The 17,655-nt window shown below is 43.7% G+C and overlaps 2 protein-coding genes across 5 annotated transcripts in view; one reads left to right on the forward strand and one right to left on the reverse strand.

Moving 5' to 3' along the window:
* Positions 1-10,931, forward strand: part of TIAM2 (TIAM Rac1 associated GEF 2) — a 141,923-nt gene extending 130,992 nt beyond the window's left edge. For all 4 annotated transcript variants that reach the window (XM_088840852.1, XM_055433875.2, XM_088840853.1 and 1 more), the window contains 8 exons: positions 2,405-2,584; positions 4,898-5,016; positions 6,084-6,192; positions 6,767-6,825; positions 7,370-7,475; positions 8,429-8,516; positions 8,885-9,039; positions 10,336-10,931. In XM_088840852.1, coding sequence (XP_088696978.1) covers positions 2,405-2,584; positions 4,898-5,016; positions 6,084-6,192; positions 6,767-6,825; positions 7,370-7,475; positions 8,429-8,516; positions 8,885-9,039; positions 10,336-10,931 — 1,412 coding nt within the window. The remainder of the gene's footprint in view (positions 1-2,404; positions 2,585-4,897; positions 5,017-6,083; positions 6,193-6,766; positions 6,826-7,369; positions 7,476-8,428; positions 8,517-8,884; positions 9,040-10,335) is intronic.
* Positions 10,932-11,538: 607 nt separating this feature from the next.
* TFB1M (transcription factor B1, mitochondrial) overlaps positions 11,539-17,655 on the reverse strand; it is a 61,468-nt gene continuing 55,351 nt past the window's right edge. Inside the window, 3 exon segments of the mRNA XM_055433877.2 lie at positions 11,539-11,578; positions 11,580-11,771; positions 14,739-14,866. Coding sequence (XP_055289852.2) covers positions 11,539-11,578; positions 11,580-11,771; positions 14,739-14,866 — 360 coding nt within the window.

The following is a 17,655-nucleotide window of genomic DNA, read 5'->3' on the forward strand; positions in this document are numbered from 1 at the left end:
GTTTCATTCGAGCCACACTGAGTAGGGTCTCAAACAACCGGACACGACTGAGCCCAAGGACCCTAGCCCAGAAGACAGCTTCTCTGATTACTCGCTCAGGATTTGCTCCAGAGAAGCAGGGCTGTCAGCAGCTTCATGTCTTGTCAGAACAAAGAATATCAAATAAGTCAAGAATACATTCCTTCAGGGTTTCAACAAAACCAGATCGGCACGTACACAGCCAGTCAGTATGGCCTTGGCACCTGGGAAGGGAGTTTTATCACGGAAGGAGGACCAACATTGGTGTCCCAGGATGGGAGGCATTTAATCTTTATTTTTAACACAGATAATCTTTACTTCTGGTCAGTGCACCCTTTTCTTTAATAATTAAAGAAGATGCACAATGTCTGTTTGATAGTTCACAAACGGGCTGTTTTCGTTAGCATAAAATTCAAGTTAAGTCAGGTATAAGCCAGGATGACTTCCCCAGACCTCAGTACGTAAACATTTCTTTTATTATGCCCTGAACCAGAAATGCTTAAATGTTATTACCAAAAGCTTCTTTCAGTCATCACACAACTCGTTAGGCGTGGGATTAGAATTCTCAAATTTGTCTCTCTCAGAAGATAGGTTTCTATGTCGTTCTTCGGAATTCTCATTTCTGGTGGCAGAGATGAAAGGACGCCTTTAAGCTCAAGGTCATGAGCAGCAGTAATTCAGTCTGCATGGAGACTGTCAAACAGATACAGGTCCCCAGGGGTCGCTCCTGTTCTGCACGGGGCCTGTAGTGGAAGGATCTTATGAAAATATATGTCATCCTAGTTAAGGTCATCTGTACTGTCTCCAGGAAAGGTCACCAGGCTACCTGCATTCTCTCAAGTGTACTTGCAAATAGGATCTGAACCCACCGAATCTTGAACTCTTAATATCAAATTCCCAGGAGAAATAAATGATTCCTCGAGAGGTGAATGCCCCCTTTGAAGTTAAGGTTGCCTGTGTGTACTTACTCTTGTGAAGATTTGCCACCTGTCTGGAAGCCAGTGAATTAGGGCCGTTTTCCGTGACAGTGGCAAGTGTTTGAGAGGCTTTTGTACTGGAACTTTTTCAGTTGTGTCAACAGGTTAGTAGCAGCCAAGCTATATTTCAAGCCCCTTCTCTCTCTCATCAAGTGCTTCCTAATGGCATTGCCACGAAGAATCTGGAGTTTGTGCTTCCATGTGTCTATTTCAGAACTAGGGAATGATCTCTCTGTGGTATAATGAAGGTGTGGAGCGTTCCTCCAGACACTGACAGTGTTCAGTCATGTCCACTGATGCAGTTCTGCCCTTCGGTTTAAATCCAGAACTTCATAGCGTCTTAGAATAGGCTCAAGTTGAAAAATGAAGTCTTAGAGGTTAACAAGACACAGCCTAAATCTATCTTGTCTAGTTCTTTAAACCAGAAAAAACTAATTTTCTCTGAGGAATACCTTCTTGACAGTATAATAAACTAAAAGCATACTGATGGTTTACTCAGTTCCTTCTTTGTCACAGAGATGAAAGGTCATCTCACCATCCATGCTGTCTGGTAGCCATATTCAACATGGTACTGCACCTTCTACAAGTTGTATTTTCCCTTTTGTATAAAACCCCAAATAAAGGTTTGTCTTCATTCAAATTGGCTGAATTCCAGCGGCTGGTGAATCAGTGCCAGCATGTGGAATGCAAAGCAACAGCTGAGGTGTCCACAAGCACTCTGAAAACATTAAATGCACTTGGGTTCACGAGTGTACCTTCATGACACTGCACAGAGAGGTGGTTCTCACTGCCCAGGGGGGTCTGAATCTGGTGGAAGGTTTAGACTGCTCGGAGCTGTGGAGATGGAAGCTACGGTGCTTATCAACTTATTTTTAAAGGAAAAGAAAAAAATAAAAAAGATCTTGCTTTAAAAATAGCCCTTAAGTGTATAGAATAAGTAGCCATCTGTCCTAGGTCAGTGGGAGAAAAAACTCTGGTTTGTTTTGCTCTATGAATCTTGTGAATGGTATGGTGTAGGTTTGGATAGTACTGTTTTGTGGCTTTATGAACTGTTTGGTATAGATGCTCAAAAAGTGAGTTTCAGTCTCTCTCGTGGGTCTGCGGGTGAACGTGCCTTTAAAGTCAGACCCCGCTGCATTTTGACTCCATGTTCTTCTTTGGTCTGTGGCTGGGGCCCTTCTGGCAGCCGAGTAAGCTCTTTGTTTGTGGGATTCGTAACCGCGCGGTGACGCTGAACCCTTGCTGACGGCGGGTGCGGGGCCCACTGGTGCAGCTGGTTCCTTCCTGGAAGGATGTCATTAGGAGGACTAGCAGTGGATCATCTGTAATTCCTTTAAAACCTAAAGGAGGTAGAGTTTACAGCATCCTGCTGTACTCTTCTAAGGGTCTTTTAATCCATCTGCTTGCAGCTAAAACTGATAAGGCCTTTAAGGCTTTTCTGGACGCCCGGAACCCCACCAAGCAGCACTCCTCCACGCTGGAGTCTTACCTCATCAAGCCGGTTCAGAGGGTGCTCAAGTACCCGCTACTGCTGAAGGAGCTGGTGTCGCTGACGGACCACGAGAGCGAGGAGCATTATCATCTGACGGGTAGGAAGCGGGCAGAGCTGCCGCCCCAGGCCTGCGAGCTCCTCTCCCCCAGGTGGTGACCTGAGAGCTGCCACCCCAGGCCTGCGAGCTCCTCTGGCCCTCTGCTCGGTTTCACATTCGGGACGCATCAGCTTTAGATACCATTTAGTGTGTGCAAACAGTTGGGTACTATGGCCACCCGTGTAGATGGGCACAGCATTCGGGCAAGAATTACCTCACTGGAATAGCCCTCAGGAGGGACGATTCCATTTTCAAAGAACGTAATTTAAGGTCAGGGAGTTGTGGTGTCTAACAACAGCGCTGCCAGGACCTGTGCCCGGGCCTGTTTCCCCACAACTTTGTGAGGTTCTGTGTTGTTTGCTGATCCATTCTGCTGTGTGAGGCTCCACCTTGTGGAGAGATGCGAGCAGAGACTGAACTCCCAAGGACAGATGAAGCTTTACAGCTGACGCTGACACGTCTTCTTTGTAACCTCAGAAATGATCAGCCTAAGTCTGTCAAATACACAGGGCCCCTCGCTTTGATAGTAATTGGAGTGGAAGGACTGATGCTGAAGCTCCAGTACTTTGGCCACCTGATGAGAAGAGCTGGATCATTGTTAAAGACCCTGATGCTAGGAAGGATTGAAGGCAGGAGGAGAAGGGGACGACAGAGGCTGAGATGGTTGGATGGTGTCACTGACTCAACAGACGTGAGCTTGAGCAAACTGCAGGAGATAGTAAAGGACAGGGAAGCCTCGCGTGCTGTAGTCCACAGGGTTTCAGACTCTGATAGGACTTAGTGACTGAACAGCAATCAGTGTCCCTTAAAGAGATGTGGTTTGGACAGTAAGAGGATTTGTTCTCCATGTGTCAGAACTAGGAGATCCAGTTAAGCTGCACGTAATAAGCACATGGAGAGGGAAACAAACTTACTAATACATATTAGGATGACTGAATAGCAAACAGTGCAAAGTCTAAATGAAATGGTTTTTCTGTGATAAGCATGTTGTATCATAAGTAATAAGGATAAACTTTTTGGTATGAAAGTTAAAACTTATACATAAATGATACAAATTATGATTAGGATTCAATTGCTGCCTGAATAGTTCACTTTGCACTGAGATGGTCTTTAAAATGGGTCTGTTAAAAAAAATTGCCTTCTGAAAGTACCTCTTCTAAAGATGGAATTAAAATCCTGAATCAGAAGAACAAGATATGAAAAATAGTGAATCTGGAGTTGACTTGAAATTTTGCTTTTTGACCTCCACAAAAATCATTTTGTCCCTCACATGCCCGTGTAAGAAGTTCAAATTAACGCCAAACATAAATGCAGTTGCTCTGGAAAGGGGCTATTTACAGAGACTTTTGTAAGTTTTTGTAGAAGAACTGTCATTGATCACCATTCCAGTTAAGTGGTCCGGGAGGAGGGCAAACTTTAAGAGCAGGTATCCTATGTATGGATGTGAGAGTTGGACTGTGAACAAAGCTGAGCACCGAAAAATTTATGCTTTTGAACTGTGGTGTTGGAGAACTCTTGAGAGTCCCTTGGACTGCACGGAGATCCAACCAGTCCATTCTAAAGGAGATCAGTCCTGGGTGTTCATTGGAAGGACTGATACTAAAGCTGAGGCTCCAATACTTTGGCCACCCCATGCGAAGAGTTGACTCACTGGAAAAGACTCTGATGCTGGGAGGGATTGGGGGCGGTAGGAGACGGGGACGACAGAGAATGAGCTGGCTGGATGCCATCACCGACTTGATGGACATGAGTTTGAGTGAACTCCGGGAGTTGGTGATGGACAGGGAGGCCTGGTGTGCTGTGATTCACGGGGTCGCAGAGTCGGACATGACTGAGCGACTGAACTGAACTGATCCTATGGCTAATTAACCTTGGGCTTAATTCTGGCACCTCCTCAGGTCTCGCAAAAACCCCCCTTTGCACCTGAATTTTCTCATCTGTAAAATGGGATCAATAATAGGTCCTATTCTGATTGCACTGCTGTGGGGATTAAATGAGATGCCCCATGTAAATCACCTAGGAGAATATGCCAGATAGAAAGTGCTCAATACATGGGAACTGTTATTGTTAGTGATGCTTTTTCCTTGTACTTTGCCTCATTTCAAGGAGAATTTGAGGTGGAAGATAATTTTGCTGTTCTTCATTATAACTAGATTACCATGGGCTGTTTAAGCCCTACCTGAATGATGCTGCTGTTAGTTAAGAACTGGTCTCGAATTCTGGCTTGAATCTTAAAGGTTTTTCATTATTGCTGTTGGGTAGCATTTCAAACAAACCAAAGTTGTAAAACAAATATGACTGCGTATTTTGCAGAGGCACTAAAGGCAATGGAAAAAGTAGCCAGCCACATCAACGAGATGCAGAAGATATATGAAGATTACGGGACCGTGTTTGACCAGCTTGTAGCAGAGCAGAGTGGAACAGAGAAGGAGGTCAGTAGGATGTTCGGATTCTGAGAGGCTGAATGCCTGTGACCATGGGTCTGGAGGTGACCTTCAGACCAGGCCACCCAGTTAGGGCCTTCCTGCAGGAGAAATTACCTAAAATTTTCTTTTTGATCCTAATGCTTATAATAAGCCACATGATTTAGGTGTAAATGTAACATAAAATTGATTGCATTGGTCTAAAGATGTAACCATCTGTTCTGTTAATAAATACTGTACCAGAAGAACTAGTACTTAGCTTGTATCTGAACCTCTTCCTCCTTTTCCTGTGGAGCGCGAGGTCAAGACAAATCCCAGAGGCTAGAATATAAATGGAGAGCTGGGGCTGTAGGAGGGGAGAGTAAAGGCAGTGGGAGTCAGCATGTGGAAAGAGAATTGAAGGCTTTTCCTTTTCTAACCTCAAGTATTGGTGGCTACCTCCTTACTTATAAAAGCAGTTTAAGTGGATTTTGACAATTTTCCTACTTTTCTTCTCTTGCTGGATTACCAAATTTAGCATCTTGAGCTTTAAGAAGTCTACATATAAGGAACAATGTAGTTTATGTAGAAAAAGGCAAGAACAGGAAATAGCTGGAATTTTTTTTTTTTTTTTAATTACAGTCATTTTCAATGTTCAGTTCAGTTCAGTTGCTCAGTCGTGTCCGACTCTTTGTGACCCCATGAATCACAGCACACCAGGCCTCCCTGTCCATCACCACCTCCCGGAGTTCACTCAAACTCATGTCCATCGTACCTCTTTTATTAGCAGGCCTTGTGAGGTTTCAAAGGCACTTGGGATGAACCTTGACCCCGGGGTGGGAGGAATGTCATCCCACAGGTCACATACAGTGTATGTGCCTTGGAGCAAAATGCCTTCACCTTTATTTTTCAGTGTGGTGCTTAGCTCATATTTTCAAACCTGCTATTTAAGGCGCTGTGTTCATGGGGACCATAAAAATGGGACATACTTGACTTTTAGCCATGACCATATATGTGTGATCTCTCTCTCTCCTGAGACACCCCCTACCCCTGCCCCCAGATTTCCATGTCTTCTTGATCTCGTTTTTACCATTTAGGTCACAGAACTTTCAATGGGGGAGCTTCTGATGCACGCTACAGTGTCCTGGTTGAATCCATTTCTGTCTCTAGGAAAAGCCAGAAAGGACCTTGAACTCACAGTATTTGGTTAGTATTCCATTCACAAGAATGTAAACTGGAGGGGCTGGCAAGCATGAAGAACCTCCTAAACCCACAAACTCCTGATTTCCAGAAGGACTTAGAATCACTGCGCTAATGGCTTTGACTTAACATGGGCAGCTTCCAGCTCTTTAGAAGCCTTGCCCTGTACCCACACGACCTTCTTCTCCCTTCTGCTGCTTGGCTTGGTGGATCTGGCCAAGTGTTATAGGAACAGAGCTCCCGGGTCTGTTTTTGAAATCTGCTCTTCAAAATGTCTTAATTCCCACCAAGAGCTGGGAGAGTGGGCATAGACTGTGTGTTCTCATTGAGATGAACCCCATGTCCTCAGCTTCTGATAAAACAAGAATTCAAAAAACAAAATGCCAGGATCTTTCAAACAATGGTTTTTAAATAAGCAAGTACTTGTGCATGATTCAAATATGAATAGAAGAAGTATTATTTATTCACCCGTGTGTCAGCATTATGGAATCTTGAAAAGGTTTGTTCTATTAAAATATTCAGCTGCAGTTCAACGTTAGGAGTTTGTATTAAATAATGACATTTCTTTCTCTTTCCTTAGTTTTCAAGAGAGCTGTCATATTGGTTTATAAAGAAAACTGCAAACTGAAAAAGAAATTGGTAAGACACGAATTAACTTTGGTTAAAGCTAACTTTTTGAACTGTACCTTCCTGCTACTGAACTGGGAAGCCTGCTAAGGACCAAGGCCTGGCCGACTGATGTGGCTTATTCCTGGGGTAACTGAGCAAATGAGATCCTTGGGGTATTTCTTATTCTCCCCATCAAAGATGTCTGTTTGAAAAGATGTACACAAATACCCATGCTGGGGGCCTACCTTGAAAAGCAGCTTTTCTGTCCCTAAAAATGACCCATGTTTGCTCCATACAAGTCAATCTATGTAATTTTGGTTTCTTTTTAGAGGTGGTAACATGAGGTCATAGAAAGCTTGCTTGTCATTGCTTAGAAATCTAGAACTTCTGCTCCCCAAACCACAACTCTGCCCTGTCCGCAGCCCATCTGAGAGCTTCCTCAGAGCTGGGGCACCCCGAGCCCCACATGGTGGTGGGTCTGCAGCAGGGAGAGCACCCACTTCCTGTCATGCGCACACATACCCTGGGAGCCAGCTTGCTCTAACCCCGTTCTTGTGGGGCTTTCACCTTACAGCCCTCCAATTCCCGGCCTGCGCACAGCAATGCTGACCTGGATCCGTTTAAGTTCCGCTGGTTGATCCCCATATCCGCGCTTCAAGTCAGACTGGGAAATACAGCAGGTAATTGTAGCATGTTGTACAAATGCAAGAAAAAAAAAAAATCTTTAGGGAATTTTCAAACTATGGAATGAAAAAGTAGGAGAAAAGAACCTGGGGATAATTTCTGGTATTTTACAGGCAAGGAAAATGAAGATGAGAGATGGTTGTGATGTCTCTTTACAGGCTTTGGAGGGAGTAAATGCTGGAGGATGACTTTTCTTTGCCAAATACTTCTCTTCATTGTTTCCTTATTTTCACTGTTTATGGTTTTCAACATTTTCCTAATATCCTAATATCTAACATTTCCAGTTATTCTAATAATTTTAGGGTAATATCTATCCTTAAAATTTGTTAAAGAAACACAAGTCCACAAATTTTTACAAAATTTGAAATACCAGAAAATTCGTTAAGATTCAGCAGTATTACAAGTGATACAGAAAAAAATTTTCCATGTAAAATGTTCAGAGATCCTTCTAGAATAACCCTGTTCTGGTGACAGTGCCTCTGGTGATGGAAAAGACCACCAGGCTGAGGCCCGCAGTGACAGTCTGGGTCCCTGGTCAGTTTTTGTCGAAGAGCTCACCTTTCCTGGACCATGAGTGAGTGTGGTGCTGGCTGCCTTTACCTAAAGTGCCCGAGCATATCCTATTGTCCCTTCCGAGGAATGAGGTTGAAAAATGGGGTCCACTCACCTCTTTCCCAGAGATAGGCTCCGGAGGTAGGGCAAAAGCACCAAGGTGGACGGGAAATGTCAGCAGGAAATGTACAAAAAGTAACTAAAACATATTTAACTTTTTGTAACTATTGTGGAAGTCATACACAGAATTGAGCCCCAGAAGAAAATGATGAGAGTCAGGATTGGGAATACTGAACTCTTTAAAAAAAGTTACTAGATTGTGGGTTTCAAGTTTCACGAGTGTCCTTTATCACAGCATCTTTGGCAGAGTTGCAGCTCCTGGTTTCTTTTTACACAGGGACGGAAAATAATTCCTTATGGGAGCTGATCCACACCAAGTCAGAAATAGAAGGACGGCCAGAGACCATCTTTCAGTTGTGCTGCAGGTATGGCTGCCTTCCAAAAATGAAAGCCAATGGGAATAAGACAGAATTATGTTCTCTTTAAAAAAAATGGGTTTATTTTTAGTGCCCTCTTGAATTTTGATGACTTCAGGATCATACCCACCCTCTGCAAACTGGCAACTGCGGCTCTAGTAGAATAATACATTGATTTAAATATACATCCAAATCTTAGTGCCTGCAGGAAGTTTAGGAATGATCAATTCTCACTCCTTTTGTAAGTGACAAGAGACCGCAGCATACAAAGGCTGGGCAACTTGCTGTCAGTCTGCCCTCGTGTACACGGGAGGGCAGGAGACAAGGGGAAGCTGGGTGAGACAGCAGAAACAGCCAGTGTTTTCTCTCCCCTCCAGTGACAATGAAAGCAAAACCAACATCGTCAAGGTGATTCGATCTATTCTGAGGGAAAATTTCAGGCGTCACATAAAGTGTGAATTACCCCTGGAGAAAACATGTAAGGATCGCCTGGTACCCCTTAAGAACCGTGTTCCTGTCTCAGCCAAATTAGGTGAGAACTCGTCTAGCCTTGGGTGTGCTCAGGAAAACACGTGAACTTCTCTGCAAGCATGTATGCTCTTAGAGCAGGGCAGCCGGTCATCACTAAGTAAATGATCTGCAGTAGCTTTCTAAGCTGTAAACCAGACCCTAACACACAGGATGGAATGACGTGGTCACTGCCATTCTATTTCTTTTAAGAAACCTAAAGCATGCCTCGCCCCACTTTATAAAGTATAACCACCCCCAACCCCAAATCCTTGTCTCCACTGGCTGACACAGCCTACACTTACCATCTTCTCTCTCCCACTGAGATGTACCGGAGTCGAGGGACTTGGTTCTGCTCATTGCCACGTTCCCAGTGCTTGCAATGGTGCAAAGCCTCTGGAGAAGGTCAATCCTAAGTGAATAAAGGTCAAAAAATCTAATATACCCACTCTTGGTAAACCCACGGTACAGGGAAACATTCCGAATCCTGCTGCTCTTAAACTTTCGGCCTGCTTTTAAACTTTCAGCTTTCCATATAACTATTTCGTTAACATCACTGATCTAGTTTTTAGTCTTGCAAAATGTATCTCTTATTTTTGGTACTTTGACCTCTTCAGATTTACCATATATTTTCTATTTTTTCCTCCACTGGCAAAATAAGCTACAGCCATCAAAAATATACTGTTGTCTGCAGAAACACAACTGAGCTCCCCCTTTTCCTTTCAACCCAAGAGAAAGGAGTTAAACACAAATACACGTGTGTGCAACTCAATCTTATTGTTAAATCTCAAAGTTGATGAGAAATCCAACAGACAGTTCTCATGAGAAAAAGAGCATGTTCGAATCTTTACCTGAGCAGCAAGGGAAATAAACAGGTGAGAAGGTGGGCAGAGAAATACCATGTAACCTCAGCTATGAAACTACAAAGTACTTTAGGAAAAGAAAGGAACGTAGATTTTATTAGCCACTAACTTTTAAATTTATTCATTAGCAAAATAAGAATCCTAGCCCTTATGACACTTTATAACTTATTCTATCTCAATAACTAAGTTCTGATAACTTATCATCCAAAAATGCCAAATTCCCCAACTTAAAATTTGAAATACACATAATTAAAAAATGTCCATATTTGCAGTATCTACTTTTTTTTTTTTTGCTCAAGTCCCAGGACAGTTGGTAATTGAAGTGAGGACAGTTGGTAATTGAAGTGAGATGAAAACATTTTAATAAAGATTTAACTCTCATAACCTCCAAGGCCAACATTACACATTGCAGAATCAGTTCCTCTGTCATAAGGGAACGTGTGCTTTTCTCATTGCAGCTTCATCCAGGTCCTTAAAAGTCCTTAAGAATTCCTCCAGCAGCGAGTGGCCGGGGGAGCCAGGCAAGGGCAGCTCCGTGGACTCGGACGAGGGCAGCCTGAGCAGCAGCACCCAAAGCAGCGGCTGCCCCCCTGCCGGGAGCAGGCAGGACACCCAGCAGCACCCCCACTCGGGCCTGGCCGACTTCTCCGACAGTCTCATCAAAGAGAGCGACATTCTGAGTGACGACGAGGAGGACTACCCCCAGGCTCGGAGGCAGGGCAGCCCCACCAAAGACATCGAGATCCAGTTCCAGAGACTGAGGATCTCGGAGGACCCCGATGCTCACCCGGCTGAAGAGCCGCCCGGCAAGGACGGGCAGCCCAAACTGGTGCGGGGGCACTTCTGCGCCATCAAACGCAAGGCCAACAGCACCAAGCGGGACAGGGGCACCCTGCTGAAGGTGCAGACGCGTCACCAGTCCCTGGACAGTCATCCTGGAAACGCCAACCTAGATCTCAGCTCTGTCCTCGAGCGAGAATTCAGTGTCCAGAGCTTAACATCGGTTGTCAACGAAGAGTGCTTTTATGAAACAGAGAGCCATGGAAAGTCCTAGCACGGTCCAATCCAGATATGGATTGCATTGCTGGTTTCACTTTTAAACTGGTGGCAAAATGAAAACTGCAGAAACACTATTCATTATTAGGTTTTGTGGAGGATATATTTTCCCACAAATAGTTGTAAAGACTTAAGTTATTTTAATTTATTGTGGATCAGAAAAGCTAGCTTAAACTGGTCAGAATTTGTAAATTACTTAGTTTGTATCCCTTTTGAGCAGGTATCAAAATGATTTAGAATCCTTAAGATGAATGCATTCTAATTTATGTAGAAAAAGGTGGGGAAGTTGTGATTAATAGCTTTTAAAAGGTCATTTTTTCTCCAATCCTCTTGAGCATTTTCTTTCAGCTATTAGGTTTCACTTTATTTAAAGCATATTTAAATTATTCTAATGTGGGTTAGGGGTACAATGTGCAGATACTTCATTTTTGTAAGGTTGTACATGTCACATCTATGCAGTATATATATGTATATTAAAGCTTGTACTGTATCTTACTTGACGATATCTATTCTCTTTACCAAGCTGTAAAAGGGGAGTAAGTCACAGTCGTGAGCACACATGAGAAGTTCAGCACCTGGCAGGCTGGTAGCCCCTGAAGTAGCAGCTACAGTCTGCAACTCTCCTTGTCATCCTCTTTTTTCTGACTTTTGCCTGAGTTCTTCTCTGAAATTGTAAGCAAAGAGGTGTGGGTCTTCATCACACATTTTTCGGTACACATCGCAGAGGCTCTTAAAATGTGAGACAGTGAGCTGGGTAGGTCGGAAAGTTGGGTCCACATCTGCCAACTCTAACAGTTTTCCCGTGCTTTCTAATCGCTGAGCTTCAGGGAATAACATTCTGAAAAGAAGAGGAAAGAATTCAGAATTTCACTTAAATTCTACAAATGCTGCTGCTTCCTTCTCCCCTCCTCTGAAAATGGCATGGTTCCGACAACATTAGGGAGTGGAAGAGGAACCTCTGCAGAGACCTGCGGGCCCCAAGCCCATGGAGGAGGCTCTGCTCACACCACCGGCAACAGGTATAAACCACCACTGAGGGCAGAGCTAATCTGACCACGTGAGAAAAGAGTTCTAAAGCTAAATCAGTACATGCATCTTTAAGGGAAATTTATCATAAGCTCAGCTGCATTCTCAGAGAAATACAAGTTTGTGCCTTACATTTAAATATAAAAATTGCATATTATTTCTGGTGCAGTTTTGATTTTCTGTCACTTGAACTTACCAGCCTAAAGTTAGAAAACATGTGAAAACAGAAAGTTATTTTCCTCTTTAAAATAACTGAAGCATCTTTAAAACTGACTCAAGTATAAACTGTAAATTTCATTATCAATCAGATTATTCGTGAAACTGACTGAAATATTGCAAAGCTACACCTGGATTCTGTTTTCTTCTCTCAAGTCTCAGAGGTTCAACAGAACTTGTCTCAAAGGGCTTGGAAGACGTCGTGGCAAGAGGAGACCGAGTTTTCTTACAGGCTGATGGTCTTCTCAACCAGGAACACCAGGTCCCCACATTTTCAAGGTGAGTTGACTGCGTTCAGTTTCATGGCAAGCAGGGGTCTGATCATAATTTCTGTGATCTGAGACGGACTGTGTGGGGTGATGTGACTGAAGGTCACCAAAAGGTCAAAGAGGGTCACAAGACTTGGTCCATCTCTGCACAGGGGACGGCGTGTGTGACATGAAAGGAGCTCATTACTTAGCTGGGGGTTGTCTTGGAAACGCTAGGGCTAACTCTGGGCTCAGGCCAGTTCTAGGATTGCTACATGTAGGATGTACTTTCTGTGATTTTTTTTCCCTCCCTGACCCTGTGTGACCTCCAGCTTGAATCTGGCTTGTGGCAGTGCATCCTGCTGGGGGCAGCACTGCGGTGAACCAGAGGGGTGCCTTCACTCTAATGGTACCAGGATAGCCAGCAGCATCACCAACTAGAGAAGTAGTAACTTCCTGGTGAGCATGAACACTGGCCTAACTAGAGCCAGCCAACGGCAGGTTGAGGATTCTACCTGTCCTGTCAGATCCTTAAGGATGGGTCTGTGGATTCCAATGGTTTCAGGAGGCAGCTGTCCAGCTGGGCCTGAAGTAATTTCACATGCTAAGGGGACTCTTCACAAAACCAGAACGAGAGAACTGAAATGGAGCTAGCTATTCTTAGAAAATAATGTGTAAGTCACTTCAGTCATGTCCGACTCTTTGCGACCCCATGGACTGTAGCCCGCCAGGCTCCGCTGTCCATGGGATTCTCTAGGCAAGAATACTAGAGTGGGCTGCTGTGCCCTCCTCCAGGGGATCCTTCCAGCCCAGGGCTCAAACCTGTTGTGTCTCTACATCTCGTGCATTGGCAGGCAGGTTCTTTACCACTAGTGCCACCAAAATAGTATGTGCCTCTAAAGCTCAACTGATTTAAAGAGCTACAGTTGATGTATTAGGTGGATTTCTTAAAAACACACATTTGCTTTCCTGCCTTCTTCGACTATGTTGGGCCTAGTCACACATTTTCCTGGCTATCAAGGAGCTATCAAGCATCACTGGCGACCTTGAGGCCTCTCAGGCTGACACACGGGAGCTCTCTGTTAATAAAAACAGATACACACAGATCTCACGGATACTCCAGACATTGTTCTGGATACTCAGAGGTTATCTTTGCTTCCTAATTTTAAATATGTCCTTAAAATCTTCAAGATATAGCAACCTGATGGAAAGAGGGCATTAAAAAACCCACTTAGTGTGTGATAGGAAATACACATATTTGGTCTCTGTCCTAGGTTCCTGAGACAGAGCTTCTAAAATCTTTGGAATTTCCTGAGTAAGGGGTGACAGAAACATCGTTTGTTATTCACAGCAAGCCCCGTGTGATTATACCTGAGTTCTGTGCTAATGAGGTGATTCTTGGTGGCCCCTGGAAAGCATCAGGCTAGGGGACTCAATTATGTGACTGAAAGGATGCACCTGGCACTGCACGTCTGAGGAGAGAAGAGCTGGAAAACTGAGCTTAATCTCCAGCGGCCAATGCTTTACTCAGTCCTGGTCGGGTAATGAACTTCATAAAACTCCCAAATAATGGGGTTAGGAGAGCTTCGAGGTTGGTGAACACACGAGGTGCGGGGAAGTAAGAAACCTCGAGAGGGCATTCTGCCCCCAAACCATGTCCTGGGCATCTCCTCCAACTTTGGCAGTTCCTGAGTTACAGCCTTTAAAATCAGTATTTGAAAATAAGTACTATGAACCATTCTAGCAAGTTACTGAGGCTGAAGATGGATGAGATCATGGAAACTGCCAATTTATAGCCAGTCTGTAAATACAAGCAGCAACCTGGACTCGCCACCAGTGTCTGAAGTGGGGACAGCCTGGTGGCACTGAGCTGAAGGGCTGCGTTAATGCCAGGCAGTGAGTTACCAAACTTGAATGAAATTGCAGGACACCCAGGTGGTGGTCGGAGAATTAAGGAATTTTCTCGTGTTGGAGAAAACACCACACATGTAGTGGCAGAAGTGTCAAGAGTAACAACAGCTCAGATGGGTTGAGTCCTGAGTGAAATCATGACCTCCCAATACAAGCTCACTGTAAACTGATGTCAGTTTAGTTTGTACCTATGACCAAACCAAACAAAACCTCCCAGTGGCATCTGAGGTTAAGACAACGTTTTGCTTTCTCCTTAGTGGCTGTCAAGATTTGTTCATCGCAGGATCTGAACTAAGAGTAATAATTACAGGCAGTTTGAACAATTGTAAAAACATGAGTTAACTCTTGGAAGGTGATTGAGGAGTCTGTAAAAAGTGCTACCAAGTAGGAAAAAACATTCTTACCCGAGCCCTCGATGGCAGTATTTCCTTCGGAACTGAAAGGCATTCTGAACCACCTTCTCCACCAGCTTGAAGGGCTGCTCGATCCTGGGCTGGGTCAGGGGGGTGAAGTGCACGACTGCCGAGTCCACCTTCATTGTCAGAGAAAACAAAACATTTTACTGCCTGCTGTAGTATATTAAACGGTTTATCTTTGTACAACACAGGAGGATGGATCAGCAGGAGCACAGTGGATCTCCTCCAGGCATGTAAGATGCTACACTCGCCTCTGAGCTGCTGCAGGGAACTCCCAGTTGGCTGCATCTGTTCTGTAATGGCAGCCACTAGGCCTGTGCTTAATAGTCACTTAATTTTAGAATGCGGTTTTACAATGGCCATTTAAGATTAATCCAAGTAATCTTTAAAGTCTGTAGGAAGGGAACAGATAGCATTAGAATATTTAGCTTTTGAATGAGTAAAAAATAAGCTGCAGCATCAGTTCCCCCTATAAGGCTGGACTTCAAAAGCCACAGATGTGGCAGATGGGCCCCCAGGGACCACTCAGCGCTAAACTCCCCAGAAAGGGAATCAATTAGGACTTCTTTTGGATATAGGCACTGACTAATCAGCTGGATTGAATTCATGCTGGTTGTCTGCATGGCCACATAACTTTCTGCTAACAACTTTAAATGTCCCACGAGGCACAGGCAGGAACAAAACGGAATGGAAACCACCAAAAATACTACTGTTTAAGTGTTAAGCTACTACCAGCTGTTGAGATTCTTTATCAGAAAACAAAACTTATCAGGCATATCCCTATTCTAAAAATGGACTCACAGTGGTTCACAAGGATATATTCAAAACAACACTAGGAAAATACTGAAAGAAAAGACTAGGAGAGGAAATGGAGTCAAAGCAGCTACGACACACACAAAAGCCTGACAGAGAAGTGGTCTAGGAAATGGGAAGTCTACTCGTAATTTACAAAAGCTTAGTCTCTAAGGGATCATTGCTAAACCTGCTCCTTAGAACATCATACACTCTACAGAGGCTAAGAAGTCCAGCAATTTATGAAGTGTGGGCCATACCACTACTTGTCAAAAGGAATCGTATGTTTTAAAATTCACAGGGTTATCTCATTCTCTAGGGAGGACATGCTCCTAAATATCCTTGTGGCTACCAAGTTATTCCTTCAACTCTGTCTGTAATATGTAAGGATGGGGCAACTTCTGTTGTTTGCTTTTAGGTTGGAGGAAAAGTATTCGTACGTGATGTGAGGATGTGTGGATGAGAAAGATCCAAGAGGACCAACATGGATGGGCTTTCAGAGGCGCCAGCGGTGTTTCTCCTGCTAGGTGGGGTCTGAGCCGCCTGGAACCGCCCCACTGACCTCCCCGTGCCCCACCCATCACTGAGGCTGGAAATACTGAGAATGTTCTAAGCTGGAGAGTGAAAGCTGGCAATGAGAGACTTTGCACCTGAAAACGCTCCCTAAAATGTCCATCTTCAGACTGTTTTAGTGACGATTATACGCCTTGGGTGGAACAGTTATTCTTCCACTGCAGAGTGACTATCTCAATGTTCTTATTAAATTTTAATAGTTTTTCAAATTGCGCTGTATGTGTTTCTCCAAGTTCAGTAACAAGCTCTTCCTTTCCTGTAGGAAACTGTTTCAGTTAAAAGGCCAGGACTTTCCTTAGAGCTTCACAAAAACACCACGGAACAGGATCCAGGGGGCCCCAGAGAGGTTTGTGGTCAATACAGAGGAGAGAGGGAGAACACGCGGGCCTGGGGATCAAGTGAACTCAACTGCTCTAGACCGTTTTCGCGACTTCGCCCCGCCCCTTTCTACCGCCTGCGCTCACTGGCATTCCTGTCCTGACTACTCATCTGCCAACCCTCCGTGACTCAGCCCCTTGAACCCTTTCAATCCAATCCTTCCAAATTAGTTCCGAAAGCATTCTTCCAGTCAGCAGCCTGCCAGTGTCCAGAAAAAGTTATTTTTTAGTAAACTGAGATAAAATTAAACCCTACCCAACCCTAAACCCACAAAATATTATCAAAACTCTATTTGTATACTCATTGCTTTTCCTAAAAACAAAAACAAAAAACCTCTAATGTTCAAATACTGTTAAGATCAAAGGCACGAAAACAGGGATAGATGCATTCTCCTTCCAGTAAGAAACTGCCACTCCTAGAATCCTTGGATTTAAAAATTTGGCCTCATCTTTATTCCTTTGAGATATAGCTGGTATTTACAAATGCAGGCAACGTCTGTTTTTTATTTTTTAAAAAGTTTAAAACCTTGTATAAATATAGCAGCACTCCATATAAACTGTAACAGTAGACTTCTAAAGTTTGAATATAACTTTGATACCCAGCTAAGTTGGCTAATAGTATGTTTCAGATAAAAGGAAATTTCCACATACAATCAAACACAGTCACTATTTAGCAGAGGATCACAGAAAACTCAGGCAAAAATGCTCTTCCAGTAACGTGTCCTGCTTCTCTGGGAGACCTACACCACCCTCTTTTCTACACCTGCCTCCAAACACACTTCTTAGAATCACACTGTAGGATGGCGCCCATTTTCTGTAGAACCACAGGAAAGCTACTTGGTAACTATGGTAATAGATTAAAAAATGATTTTTACTTATAAATGAATGCTTATTTAAAATTACAACCATTAAATTTCCTTGCCTGAGTTTTAAGTCTGTTAATGGGTTTGATTCCAAAAAAGAAGTCAGTATATGGGCACTATGTGCAGTTAAAAATTCTGGTTTAAATGTTGCCAGTCCCTTTCCAAACTCAGCTGATCAGTATACTAAAATGACCTACTAAAATTTCAAATTAGAGCATTTACAACTTTAAATATTTGCCTCTCCAACCCACTGTAAGGTCAGTGCTGCACAAAGTGGAGGTTCTGCTTCTCAACATGAGC

The sequence above is a fragment of the Moschus berezovskii genome, chromosome 10 (assembly GCF_049115385.1).
Source record: "Moschus berezovskii isolate FMDL1 chromosome 10, NW_MosBer_1.0, whole genome shotgun sequence".
NCBI classification, from domain to species: domain Eukaryota; kingdom Metazoa; phylum Chordata; class Mammalia; order Artiodactyla; family Moschidae; genus Moschus; species Moschus berezovskii.